At 57.2% G+C, this 16,235-nt stretch overlaps 1 protein-coding gene across 2 annotated transcripts; it reads left to right on the top strand.

The window, feature by feature from the left end:
- The first annotated feature begins 1,146 nt into the window (after positions 1-1,146).
- Positions 1,147-15,502, top strand: MFNG (MFNG O-fucosylpeptide 3-beta-N-acetylglucosaminyltransferase). Of its 2 annotated transcripts, XM_081128498.1 has the most exons (8): positions 1,147-1,612; positions 6,439-6,487; positions 6,802-6,904; positions 7,304-7,457; positions 10,334-10,419; positions 10,677-10,842; positions 12,590-12,675; positions 14,542-15,502. In XM_081128498.1, the coding sequence occupies exons 1-8, from the start codon at positions 1,358-1,360 to the stop codon at positions 14,606-14,608; spliced, it is 966 nt and encodes a 321-aa protein (XP_080984624.1). In that variant the 5' UTR covers positions 1,147-1,357; the 3' UTR covers positions 14,609-15,502. The 2 variants fall into 2 exon arrangements, with proteins under 2 accessions (XP_080984624.1, XP_080984625.1); XM_081128499.1 differs by lacking the exon at positions 12,590-12,675 and having other exon boundaries at positions 1,152-1,612.
- The last annotated feature ends 733 nt before the right edge of the window (positions 15,503-16,235 follow it).

Below are 16,235 nucleotides of genomic sequence, written 5' to 3'. Positions count from 1 at the left end.
GAGGGACTGGACCCCCAACCTGGGCATGTGCCCTGATCAGGAATCAAACCAGTGACCTTTCGGTAGATGGGAGGACACTCAACCAGCTGAGCCACATTAGCCAGGGCAGGATTGCAATTTAAATAAAGTAGTCTGGGAAGGCCTCAGGGAGAAGATGACATTTATGTAAAGACCTGAAGGAGGTAAGGGAGTGAGATATGTGGCTCTTTAGAGAGAGGTTGAGGCAGGAACAGCATGTGCAAAGGTCCTGAGGTGGGTGAGTGCCCGGACTGGCCAGAATCCCAGTGGGTCTGGAGTGAAGGGAGCAAGGAGAAAGAGGTGGGGTTGGAGGTAATGGGCCAGCTCACACAGGGCCTGCAGGGTGGTGTATGGTCTTTGGCTTTTGTTCAATAAAGGAGATGGGATCCAGTACAGGGTTCTAGCAGAGGAAGGATGAAATGTGAGTGACCTTGTGCAGAACTAGACGGAGGTGGTGGAAGGAGAAGGCCCTCTGTCCACTGGCCTGGCGGGGAGAGGCAGCAATAGTGACTGCTGAGTGAGATGGAGTTCGGCAGAACACAGCAGGACAGGCACCCTCAGAGGGCCTCCTGTGGGCCAGAGACCTGGGCTCCACCTGGCTCTGTGGCCGAGCGGCTGGATCATTTTAGATCATTCTGTGCCTTGTGTGTTCAGCTATAAACTGGGGAGTGCTGTTGCGAAGACCAGAGGAACTGAGCACACTACTGTGGGAACCTCAGAAGTTGGGATGGGGGCATCAGAGAAGGCTTCCTGGAGGAGGGAACCCTTGAGCTGAGGCTTAAAATCCAAATAGAATTAAGCCTGATGGAAGGAGCACAGATGAAGATGGCAGGGGGTGGGGGAGAGCATCCAGGAGGAGGAACAGTGTGAGCAAGAGCTGGGAGGCTGGATACCAGGCCACATGAAATAATGGGTGCTGAGTGAGCTAAGCTGGCAGTCTCTGGGGAGTGGGAAGTCTGGAGGACGCCTCCCTTCCATCGCAGGGAGGGCTGGTTGGTGCCCCCACCCCCAGGGCAGCAGCGGGCGAGGAGGGGCCGTCGGGCAGCTGCCTCTGTCGCGGCCTCTGGGGCTCCGGGCCGCCCCGCCCCGGGCCGCGCGGAGGGAGGGGCGGGGCCGGGAGCCGGGCGCGGGCCGCGGGGAGCGGGGCAGCCGGAGCAGGTGGCGGCGGCGGCGAGGGGCTGCCATGGCCCGGCCTCCGGGCCCAGACCGCCGATTCCCAGTGCCCGCCTCCTTGCCTGCCCCCGACGCCCGCCAGGCTTTCGCCGGGGCCCCTGCCTGACCCGCCTCCCCTCCCGGTGCGGCTGGGACTCGGGGCGAGCTGTCTGCCGTCCGGGGGCCAATGCAGTGCCGGCTCCTCCGGGGCCTGGCGGGAGCCCTCCTCACCCTGCTGTGCATGGGGCTCCTCTCCCTTCGGTGCCACTTGAGCCAGTCCCCGAAGGGCGTGCAGGAGACCCCCGGGCTGAGTCCCCCGAGCCCTCGGCCCCCTGAGCTGCAGCTGCAGGATGTCTTCATCGCCATCAAGACAACCGGGGCCTTCCACCGCTCCCGCCTGGAGCTGCTGCTTGACACGTGGGTCTCCAGGACCAGAGAACAGGTGACAGTGGGCCCCAGGAGTGGCCCCTGGCCTGAGGGACTCATGGAGGCCTTTCTACTGGGTTGGGGGGTCCCTGGCAGCCTTGAGGGAGAAGCTGCCCACCCACCTGCCGGTTCTCTCTTCCTCCCAGGATGCGGGGCCTCCTGCGGTCCTGGTTGTGCCCCTCGCTGGCCCTGGAGTCCACTACCCCTCAGGCCCATTGCTCCGTCTCTTTTAGGGGCCAGGTGGGGCTCATGCCCCAGGTTTCTGGGTTCCTCCTGGGGACCCTCTATTCCCTGGCTGTTCCAGTACAGGGCTCACCACTGCCTGGCTTTGGGGGCAGTGGTGCATGTTGGGCAGCTTGGGCAGAGGCCTCTAAGGGGTCCTGGCTGACCTGAGCCTGGTCAGGCTGTCCCCAGTGCTGGCCCTGGGTACTGTGAGGACAGGGGATGAGCCCCTGAGGAGGGGACCACCTAGGTGGGGCCTGTTGGGAGAGGGCTGGAGTGGGAGACATCCTTTCAGAATTCCTCGCAGCCCTGCACCCATGACTCTGTGCCCAGGGTGTGCCAAGGGTAGCGCCACCTCGCCCCCTGTGCTCATTTCCTGAGGGAGGGAGGAGGGGTATGGGCTGTGACTGCCGTGGCTGAGGCAGAGGTCTGGGCAGGGGCTGCCTAGCATGTGGGATTGTGTGTGTGTGTCTGCACGTGCGCATGCGCTTACATGCATGGAGCCAGTGTCAGTGCTAGACACGCTATGACAAGAGGCATGTGGGTGACGGGCTCGTGGCTTCCGTTTTCCCCAGAAGCAGCTCTGCCTAGCCGAGTCCCTTCTGGCTCTTCCCTTCCCCATTCCCAGTGCCCCCCTCAAGCAAAGTCAGTGATTTGGGGGTGTTAGGAACTATCTCCGGGGGAGGCGAAGGGGCAGATTTACACATGCACACCCGCACACCCACCCACACATGCACACATGCGCACACACTCACACACATAAACACCTGCACATCCTTGATCTCCACTTTGGCCAGTAGCTCAGGGAAGGAAGTGACTGAGCCTTCAGAGAGGCTTGGGGACTCCTGGGGACCTACGATTGGGGGAGGTGATGTCAGGTGATATCGGCTAGAGGCCAGGCCCCCTGGGGAGAGGGTACACCCCCCCAATTTCCTGGCCCTGATGTCCTAGCACCCTGGATTAACCCTTTCCCCACCAGGCCTCCAGCACCCCAGGCTCTTCCCTGGGCACCCCCTCCCCCCCAGCCTCTGGTTCTACGAGCGGAAGTCGCTGAGCCTGGCCCTCCCCACAGACCTTCCTGTTTATGACGCTGTGTCTGTGTGTGTACCCGGCAGTGTGGCCTCGTGGTCTGAGGCCCCTTCCTGTCTTGTCTTGATCGCCATGGTGGTGCCCTTGCCTTGGATGGAGGAGGAAACTGAGGCCAGAGAGGAGGAAGTACTTGCCTGTGCCTTACCCTGAAGGCCTGAGGGGACAGAGCCCAGCAGGACCTCATCTCCGGGCCAGGGCCCTGCCTTCTCTGCTCAGACTCAGGATCAGTCACCCCCTCTGTGTCCTGAATTCAATTCCAGGTGCTAGCCAGGCAGCCAGAGGGAGAAGCTGCCAGCTGCTCAGCACCTAAGGGGCTGTGTCGGTCATCACTCTATTTAACCCTCCCAACAACCCCGAGTGGTAGCTATTAGGGGGGTCGGTGGCACACTCTAGGCTCCCCGCAGCGTGCCACCCTGGCATGCAGATTATTTCAAGCTGAAAACAATGAGAGCGCAACAAACTCAGGAAGAGGTTTATATCTTGGCCTTTCCTGCCTAAGAGATCTGGAGAGAAAAACCTGCTTCAGGACGGGCACCCTGGCACATGTGAATTAAGTGTGACAGACAGGGAGGATTTGAGCGAAAATCTCACCGCTAGATTCCCGCTTGTGTCCCATTATTTCTGGCGGCCCTGCGAGAATTTGTTTACCAAATGTGTGCTCCTTCGCACCCACCAGTGAATTGCTGCCTCCCCCTTCTTAGCCCAGGAGTCTCACTGTTTTGGGAATTTTTGTGCCTATGTGAATTTCCTGGGTGCAGGTATTAAAATTTGATTTTCTCCTGTTAATCTGCTGTATGTCATTTGAATTATCCGACCAGCCAGAAGAACTAAAGGGGCGAGGGACAAGTGTCCCTGGCTGACACTATCGATTTTCGAATTTCACAGGCAAGGAAACTGAGCAGTTAAGCGGAGGTAGGAGATGAATTCGCTCAGTTGAACACTCACCCTCGCCCCCAGTGCAAGGGCAGAGTCTAGAATCTTGTCTTTTAAGGCAGAGTTGATGGATGGATCAAAAGAGGATGGATGCTCAGACAGGAAGGGGAGGGAGACCCATTTTCCCCACTGCATCGGGGCCCCCTTCATCTCCACCCTTTGACTCATCTCTCTCTGTGGCCTTGGCCAACACCCTTCCCCTTTCAGCCCACAGTTTCCCCATCTGCACAGGACAGGAGGGTGTTGGAGCCTCTCTCAGCTCTGCCATCGGGAGCTGGCCTGAGCTGGAGCTGGTTAAGTCCAGGGCTGGGTGCCCATTCCAGCTGGTTAAGGGCAGCCTGGTGGCAGGTGGGCCTTTGTGGCTGCGAGCTGGGGCTCGTGTGCGGCCTTTGTCCCAGGCAGATGGGTGGGCTAAAGGAGGCACGTTTTGTGATCCAAGAGGAGCCTTTCTCTTCTCCACAGCCCCCTCCAGGGCTGGGGCGGGGCTAGGGTGGGAGGCGGGGGGGGGGGGGGGGGGGGGGGAGCTAGCTGTGTGTGGGGGGGGGGGGGCCCACACCTCCCCTCCTCTGTAGCAGGTGGCCCTCCGGCCACCCCCTCCCCTCCAGTAGGCTGCCTGTCCCTTTGTTTTCCTGCAAGGTTTTAACCATTGGCAGGGTCCCCTCTTTAAACAAATCAAATTCAACCCTTGCTCAGAAGAAACTGCCCACTGCTCTGTGCCAACCTCAGGATTCCCATGCCCCCTGCCCAGCCCCCAGGCCCCGCTGCAGGACCCCTCCTTTCCCCCTGCCCGCACTGACTCATTCTGGCCCGCTCGCCCGTGGACAAACATTCCCTGGCCCATTTGGCTCGTGCTCCAAACCCTAGAAGAGTTCCTCTATCTAGTGGCTGTTTGGTGGCAAAAGTTCGACAGAGAGCAGGGGGAGAAAGGCCTCACTTACTTTACTGGCTCCCTCGGGGGTTGTGTTGAAAGCGGACATGGGGTTGGGGGCAGGACAGAGCAGGGAGCCCAGGGGAAAGGTGACTGCCCGCAAAGCAGGCAGGAGGTGACGGGGGTGGGCTGGACCACAGCATGGCCCGGCTGGGGAGGCCGGTGGGGAGAGGTTGCATCCTGGGCCATTTAAACGTTAGGTGGACAGAATTTGCTGACAGACTAGATGGGGGCGTAGTGAGAGAAACAGGAGACACAGTGACCCCAAGGTGTTGGGTCCCAGGAAGATGGGGAGACCGAGAGAAAGTACAGGTGTGGGGGAGCTCGGACCTCAGTCTTGAGGCTCTGAGTCTCAGGTGCCTTCCCCAGGGGAAAGCCGTGGCTATGGTGGGACATGAGAGCAAGGGAGTGGCCCCGGGCCTGTGGGTTTGAATCCCAGCTTGGCACTTGCCAACTGCACAGCCTTGGCCCGTCACTTAGCCTCAGTTGTGCCATCTGTGAGGGGGACAGATGACAACACCTGTCTCCATGTTTAATGAGTCTGTCGGGACCAGGAGTGAGAAAGCTCCTGGTGGGGTCCCCGTCCGCTCCGGGAGAGCTGGATGGGGTCATGATGCAAGGTTTCTGAGATGCGAGATTTCTGAGATGGGGCGGGGGGGGGGGCGCCCTGCACGTGCACGGGGATTTTGTGTGGCTCTGAAAGTTGTGACTGTCCCGCTAAGTGGTGTAGTGTCCCAGCGTGGGGGTCTTTTCGGTTTGTCTCCTGACAGTGTTTAGGGTTGTGTGTACATGATTGTGAAGGAGCCAGTGGGACTGTGTGTGTGTGTGTGTGTGATAGAGGAGGGTGTGATTCTGCCAGGGTTGTGACTGATAGGGCCTCTGTGGGTGCTGGTCTGTGAAGGGGCGAGTGTGAGTGAGACGGGTGGGTTGGTGTGCGCAGTGAAGTTGTGTGTCTGCAACAGCTGGCTTGTGGAGGGAACCAAAGTTTTGCCACCCTGATGCTGCTCTTTGGGATATTGATTTTAAACTGCTTATTAAGAAACAAGACTCAGAGGGAGCCTTTGACCCTCCCCCCTTCCTGCCGGCTTTGGTTGAATCACCTTAAGAACCCGCACCCTAGTAGGAGGGCTCCAGCCTGTCAGCCGCGTACCCGCTGTGAGCCGCGGGATCTTCCTGCCAGGCTTGTGCCCACTTCCTCAGCTACCTGGAAATCGCCCATTCTCACTTCTGCAGTCTAGCCCCCCCCCTTCTCCTTTGTCCAAAATGTCTTACAGACCCAAGGTTGCCTCGCTGTATTTGGAATTTTCATGCTTGTGTGGCTTCCCCATGCGCGTGTATTAAAACTTTGATTTTCTCCTGTTATCCTGTCTCTGTTCATTTGATTAGTGGCCCAGCTAGAAGAACTTGGAAGGTGGGAGGAAAAGCATTAATATTTTTTTAGCCCCCACAGTTGTGTGTGTGTTGTGCGGGGGGTGTAGCCGAGAAAGTCATGCTGTCCCACGGGAGTGTGTGACTGGAGACGGGTGTGTTTGTCACTGGCGGAGGGCAGAGCCTGCCGTGCGTGCATCTGCCCCGACGGGCGGGTCGTGGAGCTGGGCTGTGCGCTGCCTTCCCTGCCTCCCCGCTACCCTGGCCTGAGCCCGGGCCTGACTCCCCTTTCTTCTCCCCAGACCTTTGTCTTCACCGACAGCCCGGACGAAGGCCTCCGGGACAGACTGGGTAACTCTGCTTGGCCTGCGCGGGGTGGCTGTGCCCTGGCCTGGGGCCTGGGGGGTCCCCTCTGCCCAGGAGGAGGGCCAGCTTCTTCCCTGGAAGTGGGTGTGGGTGTGGGGAGGGGCTGTGCTGGGCGAGTCCATCAGCTATGGGGTCCCGGGCAGGTCAGCCCTCCCTGACCTCAGTTTCCCCGTGTGTACAGTGGTTGTGGCTGGACTGCTGCAGGCCCTCTGAGGCCTTACTCTGTCCTGTCACAGTGTGTGTGCAGCGCTGTGGGGGGGAGCTGGGCAGGGGCCTCTGACTTGTCCTGACTTCGCCAGGGTCCCACCTGGTGGTCACCAACTGCTCTTCGGAGCACAGCCACCCAGCTCTGTCCTGCAAGATGGCTGCTGAGTTTGATGCCTTCTTGGCCAGTGGGCTGAGGTGAGTGCATCTGGGTCTCCGAGTGCGGGTGTGACCTTCGCCTCAGGCCACTTCCTGAGTGGGGTGGTCGTGTTGAAAAAGTGAAGTCTGTGAATTTCCTCATGTAGGGCCTCCTGTGGCCTGGTCTGTCTTTGGGTAGACTGTCTAGGTTCAAATCCTGCCATTCACTGGCTGTGTGACCTGGTGCAAGTGTCTTAACCTTTCTGAGTCTCAGTCCCCACTGCTTAAATGGGCACACCTTCTTCAAGAGCTTGCACAGACACTGCCTGGCCCAGATCAGTTATCTTAAATGTGAGCCTCCATCCCCCCGTAACTGTCCATTGATTGATTATGGGGGCACAGCGGCTGGCAGCCCCTGGGAAGCCCCGCCAAGCTCACTGTCCCCTTCTGTCCCCACAGGTGGCTCTGCCACGTGGACGACGACAACTATGTGAACCCGAGGGCGCTGCTGAAGCTGCTCAAAGCCTTCCCGCTGACCCTCGATGTCTACGTAGGCCGGCCCAGCCTGAACCGGCCCATCCAAGCTTCTGAGCCGCAGCCCCATAATCGCACGGTCCGTCCCTCACTGACTCCTCCGTGCATTGCCCACCGGACAGGGGCCAGCCTGGGCTGCAGGGTTTGGGGGTGAGGCCAGGCTGGGGCAGGGCCGTGGAGGAGTTGGTGGGTTTCCTGGGTTTCACTGTGTGTTTGGGCTGGTGGCTTTCCTTCTGACCCTGTCTCCTCCTCTGTGGAATGGGGACACTGAGATAACACCGGTAAGGCAGAGAAGCTGTCACATAGTAGGGCCTTGGTCATTGGTCACACAGTGAGTGGAGCATGGGATGAGCTGAGGCTTCCAGACTCCACAGCAGGGCTCCTGGCTGCCTGCTGTTTTGTGCAGTTTTACAAGTTGTTAAAATGTTGAATATTGCTGGGTCAGCCTGTTAACTGCCCAGGCCTTGAGCCCCTGAACGCTCCCCTCCCCTAGGCAATCCTCCTCCCTCCAGACTTTTCTAACCAGCGACTGAAGAGTCCACACATGACAGAACAGGGTCCCCAGCACCAGCTTCCACTCCAGACCTGGGGGAAGCAGATGAGGGTTGCCAGATTTAGAAAACAAAGAAATGAAACCTACGGTACCTGTTACATTTGACTTTCAGATGAACAAAGAGTTTTTTAGTACAGGTATGTTGCACGTGCTCCCACTTGCCCCCTGGATGCCACCAGGCTTCGGTGTTGGGGGGCCTGGGCCTCCAGGGCCCTCTTGGCTCCAGGAAAAGGCAAGTTGTCTCTTCTCTAGAGGCAGCGTCTGCAGCAGGAGCTGGGCCCGCAGGGGGCTGTCTCCCTCCCTCGGTCACCATCTGCTTCGTTAGGGAAACAGAGAGAGCAGGAAACACAAAACCTTAATTATCAGCAACTAATCAGCCTCTGAGTCCTAATTAAATCCTCCGGGGCCCCAGGGTGTGTGTCTGTGAGTGGATTTCAGGTGAGCTGAGGGGTCCCCCAGGCTCTTACACCATTTCACTCTTGACCTCAGAGATTGAGAGCTCTATTCTGGAGCCAGACTCCGGGGTTCACACACCAGCCCTGTCACCTCTTGGCTTCCTGACCTTGATTGAAGTCTCCTTACCTCTCTGTGCCTCAATTTTCTCATCTGTGAAATGGGTGATAATAGTTTCTTCCCCATAGGGTGGTTGAGAGCAAAAAAGGAAAGAATTAAGTGGCATCTATCCAAGTGCTCAGAATGGGGCCTGGTATATAACAGATACCAGTAAGTGTTAGTAAGTGTTAGCAGGTGGTACCGACTCAGCTCAGCCTTCATCTCTGAGCCCTGCTCTTCCTGTGCGGGTTCTGCATGCTGCTGGGCACACCCAGGCCCTGTCCCCCACAACGTGCATGAATGCCCTCCTTGGCACACACCCCACCACTGGGATGCCAGGACTCTGCCCCAAAGTGTCCTGGCCTGTTCACACCTTGGGGCCCCCCTGGGTGGGACAGGAAAAAGGCAAGAGCTCTGGCTTGGGGTTAGTCCCGGCTCTGGGACCTCAGGCAAGTGGTTTCGCTTCTGTGCACCTCTGTCACCTCATCTGCTGGCACAGCCCTTAGCACAGCCAGTGCCCAGGGTCAGGTAGTTCCATTGTGTGTGCTGTTACTATAATTATCTGGGAGTAGCAGCCATGCACTCATCAATTCACTAAACAAGCATTTACTGGGCACCTCCTGTGTGTTGGCTCCTTAAGAAGCCATTCATTCCAAGCCTTGCTGAGCCCTGACTCTCTAAGAGGGCAGCATTTCCAGAAGTAAGCTCACAGAGGTTTATAGGAGGAGGACACCTCAGGCCAGGGGAACCACTGGATGTTAGAACTTAGAGCCAATGTTGCCCTCCCGGGTGACAAATCAGGCCCAGAGACGGACAGTGACTTTCTCAAAGTGGAGGAAGCAGGGAACCCAGTACCAGGCTTCTCAACTCCCTGTGGAGGGTTCTGTTCACTGCTGTATCCTGGGAGATGCACCCCAATGCAACAAGCGTCAGTGGAGCAACAACTGTGTACCTGGGAGAAGGTGACCTCAGGGAACTTGCTTGACAAGAGATGGTACAGCTGAGAGGGTCCAGTGTTTCTCAAAAGCCTTAGATTCCAAGGTAAATTCCCAGGGCCACACAGAGGAACTAGAAGAGGCCTTGGTGATGTTGGGCAGGGGCAGAAAGTGGTTTAAATCCCAAAGGGATGTTATTGGTCCGTGAGGTTGAGATGTCAAGGGGTTTGCTGGCCTCGGGCTCACAGGCCTGTCTCTTCTCTCTTCACTCAATGAGTGGCCTCATTCTGTCCTTTTGTGGAAAAGCTTTCTCAGTCCCAGGAGTTAGGAGAGGCAAGACCAGTCAGTGTATGTGTCCTGATGTGGGCGGCATCAGGATTATAGCTTGCCAGCTTGGGGAAAACATCTCTTCCTCACAGTTAGCATAAAGCTCAGGAAAGGATCCCAGCTGGTTGGCCTAAGTCATGTGCCTGTTGCTGAGCCAATCATTGGGTCAAGGGGTGTGGCCCTGTGATCAGTCCTGAGGCACCTGCCCGCCTCTGTGGCCTAGGGGAGCAGGTGTTTGGTAGCCCCTCTCAAACCACATGGGGTTAAGGTAGAGACATTTCTCTGGGGAAAGGAGTGAAGTGTGCAGGGAACACAGTACACATGCCCTCTATAGCCAGAATCCAGCCAGATTGGGGTCTAATTGGTGTCCCCATCATCTTAATTATCTATGTGACTTTGGGCCTCGGTTTCCTCATCTATAAAATGGGCATATTAATGTTAGGCTGTAGCAAGACTCTATAGTGAAGTATGAAATACAAAGCTTTGGCGCCATGCTGGCTGGGAGTGAGGGGTGGCCTGGCTATTGCCCCCACCCTCCCCCACCCCAGGCTTACTCTGCACCTTGGCTGTCCCCTCCTCTCCCCCTAGAGGCTGGTACAGTTCTGGTTTGCCACGGGGGGTGCCGGCTTCTGCATCAACCGCAAACTGGCTTTGAAGATGGTCCCGTGGGCCAGGTAAGCAGAGACCCGCCCAGGTGTGGGGGGAGGGGGGGTTGCTGAGAGCAGGTGGCACTTGGTGTGTGTGTGGGGGGACTTTGCAGCAGGAAGGACTTGAGCGAAAGCTCAGGAGATCACACAGTATGCAGGAGGCAGATGCTAGAGCCAAGCTCTACTCTGCCGGCCGATCCCAGGGGAGGGCCTTCTGGGAGGCAGGGAGGGCGCTAGGTGTTGAGGGTACAGGCCAGTGGCCATGGCTCGGCTCTATCCCTCAGCGGCCCCCGCTTCGTGGACACGTCTGCGCTCATCCGACTTCCTGACGACTGTACTGTGGGCTACATAATTGAGTGCAAGCTGGGTGGCCACCTGCAGCCCAGCCCCCTCTTCCATTCCCACTTGGAGACCCTGCAGCTGCTGGGGGCTGCCCAGCTCCTGGAGCAGGTGAGCTGGCCACGGGGCAGGGGGCAGTGGGGGGGAGTTTATGGTTGGGCTATCCCCTATTGACAGGGAGACTGAGGCCCAGGGTGGCAAAAGGACCCCCTTAAGGGCATACAGTGACTCTCCACCTTCAAACCTCGAGGGTTGTAATGCTAAAATTCTTTGATCCGGTCCCCGAGTGCCAGCTGGAAGGAACTGCGGAGACGAGATGAAGCTTGTCTTCAGGCTCAGATAACCTTGCCCCCAGCCTGCTACCTCTTGTCCCTCTCTCTTTCTTCACTCCTCCATCTCCCCCCATCCCTCCGAAGGGGCCAGGCCTGCCTTTCTGGCTCCGCCCGTCAGCAGCCCCTTCCTTCAGGAGCTTACCTGCCTACTGCGCGCAGCTTTGCCTTCTAACCCAGAGGTTCCTGGGAAGGGCAGCCTTCAGGGGGGACACGCAAGCGACAAGTCAGGCTCGGGGAGGGGTGGGGCCCCATCCTCCACCTGGCAGGTAATGAGTCTGCTGGGGTCCCGCTGGCACTGCCCTGCAGATGCTCTTCTCCAGGTCATAGGTTCCCAGCCCTGTAGGTGGTCCTGGCTGGGAGGCCCCTGGGATCTGCCTCCAACAGTGCAAGTTAGAACCCTTTCGGCCGCAAGTGATAGAAAAGCGACACAGACTGGATCAACAGAAGGACAGTTATGGGCCGCGCACCTGAGAAGCCGAGGGCTTGGCTTCACTCGCTGGGTCTGGTTGGGGCTGGGCACTCGGACTCTGTTCCCTCTTTCATCTGCCTCCCTCCACACTGGTCTCATCCTCAGGCAGGCTTGCCCCCTTTGCTGGCAAGCTGGCAGCCCCAGGTCTCTCTCACCCAGAGGAGGAGGGTACCTCCTTCCGCAGGTCCCAAGGTTGCCACTCGCTGCCCAGAGGGCACACCTGGATCACATGACCTGTCTCCTTCCAGCACCTAGAATTAGTGTAGATCAGTTAGCTCTGGAGCTGGGGTGTGGGGTTGGTCCCATTAGGACCTCAGGGCCCGAAGCCAGGAAAAAGGGGCAGATTTGGGGTAACCAAAACCAGGGCACCCTAATGGGGTTTCCAGAGCACATACTGTGTCAGGCACCACATTGGGGGCTTCATCTTCTTTAACTCTCTGGTGTCTCATAACATTCACGTGAGGTTGGTACAAACATTATTGCCATTCTACAGATGGAGAAACTGAGGCCCAGAGTGTGGAACTAACCGTGGCGCACATTAGTACATGGAGAGGGGGATTTGAACCCTGGCTGGGTGACCCCTAAGCTGACAGTCTGTAACCACGTCCTTGACAGCCTCTTGACTGGGCTCATCCCAAATCCCTGCTGCTTATGGAGAACCTGAGGCTCTGAGGGGGGGTGGGGACTTGCCAGGGCCCCCAGTGCATCTCGGGAAACCTCCACCCAGGCACACACTGGAAAGGTGCCTTCCCTCTTGAGCCTCAGTTTCCCAATCTGTAGATGAGGGAATCGTTGCAGTTTCCCAGGTTAGCTGGACTGGTGGGGCTGTGAGCAGGACTTGGGCCTGAAGATGCTCTACACACTCGAAGTACCGGGGGAGTGGGAGGGCTCCTGGTGAAGCACCCACCGCTAATGGGCTTCAGGCACAGAGGCAGGTTACCTGTGCCCTCAACATGCCTGTGTGCCTTCCTGCTTCCCCCCAAATTCGCCCCTTTGTGGGGTCCCCAGTGGAATACCCCTCAAGCCTTCCCTCTCTTCTCTGCTTCTCCCTGCCCAGGTCACCCTCAGCTACGGCGTCTTTGAGGGGAAGCGCAATGTCATCAAGCTACGGGGCCCCTTCTCCCCTGAGGAGGACCCCTCCAGGTGGGACTGGGGCTGAAACAGTCAAGCGGGAGGAATGAGGCTTATCCCAGGCCCCCAAAGGTGGGGGAACCAGGAGGGAGGGGTGTGAGAGAGGCCTTTGGGCCGACAGCACAGAGCTGGGGGTGAAGGGCACAATTTCAGCCCCTGCTCCACCACTGGCTTGCTGTGTGACCTTGGGCAAGTGCCTTGCCCTCTCTGGGCCATAATCTTCCTATTTTGAGACACCAGGAGGCCGAGTGTTGTGGATCTGAAGGGTTCTCCCGGCCCTGATCCTCTGGGATCCTTCAGGAGCCCCTGGAAGACTGAAATGTTTTCACTGAGCAAAGGAGCTGCTCCAATGGAGGACCTTCAGGCACTGATGTGGAATTTTAAAAAATTAAAAAATTTTTATTTTTTCTCACCCGAGGATATTTTTTCCATTGCTTTTCAGAAAGAATGGAAGGGAGGGAGGGAGGGCAAGAGAGAGAGAAACATCAATGTGAGGGAGACACATGGACTGGTTGCCTCCCGCACGTGCCCCGACCAGGGCCGGGGATCGAGCCTGCAACCGAGGCACGGGCCCTTGGCCGGAATCAAACCCGGGACCCTTCAGTCCACAGGCTGACACTCTACCCACTGAGCCAAACCAGCTAGGGCAAGGGAATTTTTAAAAAAATTGTCACCTGAGGATATGTTTTTATTGATTTTAGAGAGAGGGGAAAGGAGAGAGAGAGAGAAACGTCGATGTGAGAGAGAAACATTGATCCGTTGCCTCCCTTATGCATCTCGACTGGGGATGAACCCGCAACCTGGGCATATGCCCTGAGTGGGAATCGAACCCATGACCTTTCGGTACACAGGATGTCGCTCCAACCAACTGAGCCACACTGGCCAGGGCCTGATGGGGAATTTTTATTGGATCTTTTGTAAGCTCTTTGTTTCCTTGGTTGTTTTTGGTGGGTAGAGGGTTGGAATGGGGGCTAAGATGTGACGTGGGCACCTTCCGGTTCTGCCCCCAGACTGGTCACAGGTTGGTTAGGGCTGTTCAGCTCAGCCCCTGGCTGTCGTAGAGCAGCTTAGAGCCCAGCTGTGACATACTGTGGCAGCTGGAACAAGACCTGCTGAAGGAAGTGAAGGAAGACAGTGGGAGTGGAATGTGGGACAAGAGAGGGGGGTGGTGTCAGAGTCATTTGGGGAGGCGGCAGGGGACTCCACCCCCACCAAGGCTTTGTGTCTGGATTTGGGTTTATCTGGAGTATGTACCCCTTGGGAGAACCAGGACTCCTGGCTCTGAAGTTCTGTCGAGCTGTCTGTCTGGGGGCAGATGACTCACAACTATTCCAAGGGCTGTGGGACCAGGGAGCTGTCTTCTAATGGGGTGAGCTCCCCATCAGTGGAGATGTGCAAACTGTGGCTATAGCGCCAAGAGCCTTAAGAATTGATGTTAAATGCTCTAAGCCTGGCGATTCTGGTATCCATGGGTTTCTGCCTAATGGAGCTGCAGGACTGGGGACTCAGATATATAGGGTTAGATGGTTGGGTCTCAGCTGAGGTCTCCTTATGGCTTCTCTGGCCTTCAGAGTCTCTCTAAAGCAGTAGTTCTCAGCCAGGGAACATGTTGCCCCCTGAGGACATCTGGCCATGTCTGGAGACATTTTTGAATGTTATGACTTAGGGAGATGCTACTGGCATTTAGTGGGTAGAGTCCAGGGATGCTGCTAAACATCCTACAACAGACAGGACAGCCCCCCAAACCAAGAATTAGCAGTCCCAAATGTTAATAGTGCTGAGGTGGAGAAACCCCACTCCAATCATCTCCCTTAGGAGCCCACGGGGGTGAGGGTAGGGCTGGGGTGACCGTCTTGTCCATTTCTGCTCTCTCCATAGGTTTCGCTCCCTGCATTGTCTCCTCTACCCAGATACTCCCTGGTGCCCACAGCTGGTGGCCCAATGAATCCTGAACTGCTGGACGATTGTTGAACTGAGGCCTCTGATTGTCCCTTGCTTCACAAGGCAGCTCTGAGGGCCTGTGGCAAGTGTCCTGGGGTGGCCAGTTCCTGGCAGGGCCTCTGAGTGGTGGGCAAGCCCAGAATTGGACAGTGACTGGTGGTGAAGCCATCGCAGACTTTTGGGAGGTGGGTTGGATGGCCCGGGGACCAGGCGAAGGCCAGAAAGGCCCCAGTGGCTGGGCTCCCATGGGCCCTGGGTGGCTGAGTTGAACAAGGTGGGGCCCATTGAGCTGGGCTGGGGCTCAGGAGCCCTAACCCTCCAGAGAATTACATGGGTGGAGTGTGGCCCCCACCCCCAGCTCTGGTCTCTCAGTCATTCCCCTGGGGTCAAGCACTGGGCCACCCACTCCTGGATCCATTGGCTGGATCTGCAACCACTGAGGGGACCCAGGTGGAAAAGTGGCCAAATGCAGGGTCTCTGCCAGACACTGTTGTTACTGACCAGTCTCCAGCTCCTTGCTCCCCAGTCCTTGCTAACAGAACCCAATTTTGTTTGGATTATCAGCCTGCCCAGGTCAGACGATGGATCCTCATGGGTCCCAGCCAAACTTGATGATCCCTTTGCTCACTTTCTCAGCTCCCTGTGCTGTTAGGAGCTTCCATGTACCCCAGCTGCCTAGAGTCAGAGCTGTCTGTTAGTGTGAACTAAGCAAAGCCGATGGAGAGGATTCTGGGGAAAGTTTTGCAGCCCCGGACTCCCTCTTCCTGCTGTGAATGTGGGTGTGATGTCTGGATCTGGGGCAGCCACCTTGCTGCCATGAACAAAAGGCCAAGACAATCACCCACAGCTGTCTTGTCTAGCATCGGGTTCTGTAAGAAAATTAAACCCTTATTCGTCCAAGATTCTTTTGGTCCAGTTTTTTTGTTACAGTGGCTAAAATGTTATCCTTGCTCGGCCTCACTGGCCGTGCAAACTTGGGGAATCCACCTGGTCTGTCTGGCCTGTTTGCCCAGACATTTCTGTTCTTACAGATGAGAAAAAGAATACCTTCTTCCTGGGTTGGTGTCTGCAGGAAGTGATACAGTGTTTGTAGGGCATGGCACAGGGCCTGGTATAGAGAAAGGCGCCTGGCTCTGAATGCTGACCTGTTAGTGTGTGTGAGCCACCATGTGATAAGGTGTTCATGGCATGTTCCCTTCTACACACCTGCGCATAAGACTTAGGTGTGGTGTATGTGTGTGTGACCATCACACGTGTGTGGATATATACATGTGTGTGGATATGTGCACATGTGTACATATGTGTGTGTCATGAGGTGCTGGTTTGCAGGAGCTATTCCTCCTTTTCTGTGCCCTCGGAGCCTGGGTTGGAGGAGGCCAGAGGCTCAGGGAAGAAAGAATGGAGACTCAGAGCCAAGGGCTTCAGCCTCTGGTGTTGGATAAAGGGGCTATTTGATAGTCAAGGTAGGAGCTGAATAAATGCAGGCGCCCTTCGCACTTCAGGTCCCAGAGAGGCTGGGTGAATGGGTGAAGCGATCATGGGGAGGTTTCAGGCCCGGTGGTGCATGGTTGGTGGGTTAGGGATGGGGGGGTCTCTTCTCCCCACTCGCATCGTGCCCAGGAATGTGGGAA

This window comes from Miniopterus schreibersii (assembly GCF_964146895.1).
Source record: "Miniopterus schreibersii genome assembly, chromosome: 2".
Lineage (NCBI taxonomy): Eukaryota > Metazoa > Chordata > Mammalia > Chiroptera > Miniopteridae > Miniopterus > Miniopterus schreibersii.
The sequence above is the reverse complement of the archived record's forward strand: the minus strand, read 5'-3'. Positions and strand labels throughout refer to the sequence as shown.